This window comes from Rhinopithecus bieti, unplaced genomic scaffold (genome assembly GCF_001698545.2).
Source record: "Rhinopithecus bieti isolate Rb0 unplaced genomic scaffold, ASM169854v2 scaffold_15776, whole genome shotgun sequence".
Classification (NCBI taxonomy): Eukaryota; Metazoa; Chordata; class Mammalia; order Primates; family Cercopithecidae; genus Rhinopithecus; species Rhinopithecus bieti.
In genome coordinates this window covers 2,241,405-2,244,380 of record NW_016808836.1, presented here as the reverse complement: position 1 = coordinate 2,244,380, position 2,976 = coordinate 2,241,405, and the positions used below count along the sequence as shown (strand labels likewise).

The window sequence follows — 2,976 nt, the reverse complement described above, 5'->3', positions numbered from 1 at the left end:
CTNCCTGTGCCCCCCCCACTCCAGCCCTCACCCTTCTGCCTGGGCCTCCTCCATCCTGGCCCTGACCCCTCTGCTTGTACCTCCCACTCTGGCCCTAACACCTCTCTCTGTGCCCCCCACCCTGGCCCCAACCCTTCTGCCTGTGCCTTCCCATCCCAGCCCTGACCACTCTGCCTGTGCCCCCAAATCCCAGCCCCGACCCCTCTACCTGCCCACGTCCCCAGTCCCGGTCCCAACACCTCTCTCTGTGTACCCCCATCCTGGCCCCAACCCCTCTGCCTGTGCCCCCTCATCCCAGCCCTGGCCCCTCTCCCTGTGCCCCCACCACCCTGGCCCTGACCCATGGTTTCCCCACTGTGACAGGGCTTACTCTGGGCTGTCCTTGTCAGTTGACAGATGAGCCCCATGAGATGTGTCAAGGGCCAAGGGGTAGTGCTTACCACCTGGATGTCAGAGTGGGTATGGTTGTCACGCAGGGCAGCCAGGGAGAGCAGGAAGGCCCGCATGGATGGCTCCGAGTGTCCCCAGCAGCTGATGAGCAGGCGTACTTTGACGCCACGCTCATAGGCGGCTCGTCGCAGCCCATCGTCAATGGCAGGCCAGAACCTGGGGACGAGTGTGTAGGAGGTGGGGTAGGATGCAGAGGGTGGCTGTGTCCACAGGCTTTGCCCTCAGCTTTGGGGAACCAAGCCTGGGCCCAGCGTTAGCTATTCAGAGGACGTCCTCATTACTGGCTCCCAGACCCCATTCCTGCCTCCATAAATCCTACGGGATATTTCCTCTTTCTGCTGTGGCTCCCATTCCTGCTCTCCAAAACACAGTCTTGTCATCCTCTTTTTTTCTTTCTTTTTTTCTTTTTGAGATGGAATTTCGCTCTTGTTGCCCAGGCTGGAGTGCAATGGCGCGATCTTGGCTCACTGCAACCGCTGCCTCCCGGGTTCAAGTGATTCTCCTGCCTCAGCCTCCCGGGTAGCTAGGATTACAGGCATGCGCTACCACGCCCAGCTAATTTTGTATTTTTAGTAGAGATAGGGTTTCTCCATGTTTGTCAAGCTGGTCTCGAACTCCCGACCTCAGGTCATCTGCTCGCCTTGGCCTCCCAAAGTGCTGGGATTACAGGCGTGAGTCACTGCACCCGGTCCATCCTCTTTTTTTCTTTTTGAGACAGGTTCTTGCTCTATCACCCAGGCTGGAGTGCAGTGGCACGATCATAGCTCAGTGCAGCCTCCAACTCCTGGGCTCAAATGATCCTCCTGTCTCAGTCTCCTGAGTAGCTGGGACTGCAGGTGAGTGCCACCGCGCTGGGCTAATCTTCAAATTTTTCTGTAGAGACGAGGTCTCATTATGTTGCCCAGGCTGGTCTCAAACTCCTAGTGATCCTCCCGCCTCGGCCTCCCAAAGTGTTGGGATTACAGGCATAAGCCACCATGCCTTGGACCCACTGTCTTATCTACTGCCCCTAGAATACCTTCTTTGAGCCCCACAAGCGCCATCATTCACCTGGACATTGCAGTGGGTATGGTTATCCTTCTTATCCCAGGATCACATATCCCCAAGCTTGCTACTCTAAACCCAAATACTTTTAGCCCCCATTCCCCAACCCCTCATCCTGTTTCCAGCGCATGCCTCCTACCTCCCCAAATCCCACATCCTGCACCCCTGCCTCAGGCTTCCTGCCCTCAACCCCAACATTCTGAGCGTTCTTTTTTGTTGTTTTTTTTTTTGAGACAGAGTCTCGCTCTGTCGTCCTGGCTGGAGAGCAGTGGCGTGATCTCAACTCACTGCAACCTCCACTTCCCAGGTTCAAGCAATTCTCCTGCCTCAGCCTCCCAAGTAGTTGGGATTACAAGCACATGCCACCATGGCCCGGCTAATTTTTGTATTTTTAGGAGAGATGGGATTTCACCATGTTAGCCAGGCTTGTCTTGAACTCCTGACCTCAAGTGATCCAACCACCTCGGCCCCTCAAAGTGTTGGGATTACAGGCGTGAGCCACCGGGCGCAGCCCTCTCATCCTTTTCTCTGTTTCCTCAAACCTCATCCTGAAACCTCATCCCTGTCTCCTCCGTAATCTCTTTCTTCTGTCTCAAGTACCTAGATACCTTCTTCCCAGTCACCTCCTGGTGACTGTCTCTCCCTGTGGCTTCTCTTCCATCTGTCCCCTTGCCTGGAGCTCCCACCAGCTTTCTGGTCTCCATGATTCCCTCTCCTGTCTCCTGGCCCCCTGCAGTGGCTCCCTATCTCCACGCCCAGCAGTACCTGTGAGGGTGGGAGAACTCCAGAGTGGGCAGGTAGTTCATGACTGCGATGTAGATGAAACTCCGGGCATTGTCCACCACGTTGAGTAGAGCCTTCAGGTCTGGAGTGCGGCCACTTGGACACAGGGGTGGGGGCGCACTCTGAGGGCGAGGGGACAGTCAAGACACATGCCCTGCCAGGGGCATCGTCACAGTGGATCTCACATACGGACAGCTCACCACAAGTCAGGTACTGTGGAGCTCAACGAATCCTCAGCCTCCATGAAGAGGAGGATCAATCACCACATCCATTTCACAGGTGAGGAAACTGAAGCTCAGAGAGGGTAAGTGACTTACTTAAGGTCACACAGCGGATAAATGGAGCCAGGATTTGAACCCAGTCCCTGATCCAGCGGCAACCGCATCACCTGGGAATTTGTTAGAAATGCAAATTCTTGGGCCTCACTGCACATGGCCTACTGAATCAGAGTGCTGGGATGGGGCCCAGGAATCTGGGTTTTAACAAGCCCCAGCTGATTCTGGGGACGTTCAGGTTTGAGGACCTCTGCTCAAGTCTTTTTTTTTTTCTTTTCTTTTCTTTTTTTTTTTTTTTGAGACGGAGTCTTGCTCTGTCGCCCAGGCTGGAGTGCAGTGGCCGGATTTCAGCTCACTGCAAGCTCCGCCTCCCGGGTTCACGCCATTCTCCTGCCTCAGTCTCCCGAGTAGCTGGGACTACAGG

The 2,976-nt window shown here is 55.3% G+C and overlaps 1 protein-coding gene across 9 annotated transcripts in view; it reads right to left on the bottom strand.

The window, feature by feature from the left end:
* The window catches only part of PLD3 (phospholipase D family member 3), a 35,107-nt gene that overhangs the window by 4,315 nt on the left and 27,816 nt on the right, over positions 1 to 2,976 (bottom strand). For all 9 annotated transcript variants that reach the window (XM_017887482.1, XM_017887480.1, XM_017887481.1 and 6 more), the window contains 2 exons: positions 2,260 to 2,399; positions 441 to 606 (listed from right to left, as the gene is read on the bottom strand). In XM_017887482.1, coding sequence (XP_017742971.1) covers positions 441 to 606; positions 2,260 to 2,399 — 306 coding nt within the window. The remainder of the gene's footprint in view (positions 1 to 440; positions 607 to 2,259; positions 2,400 to 2,976) is intronic.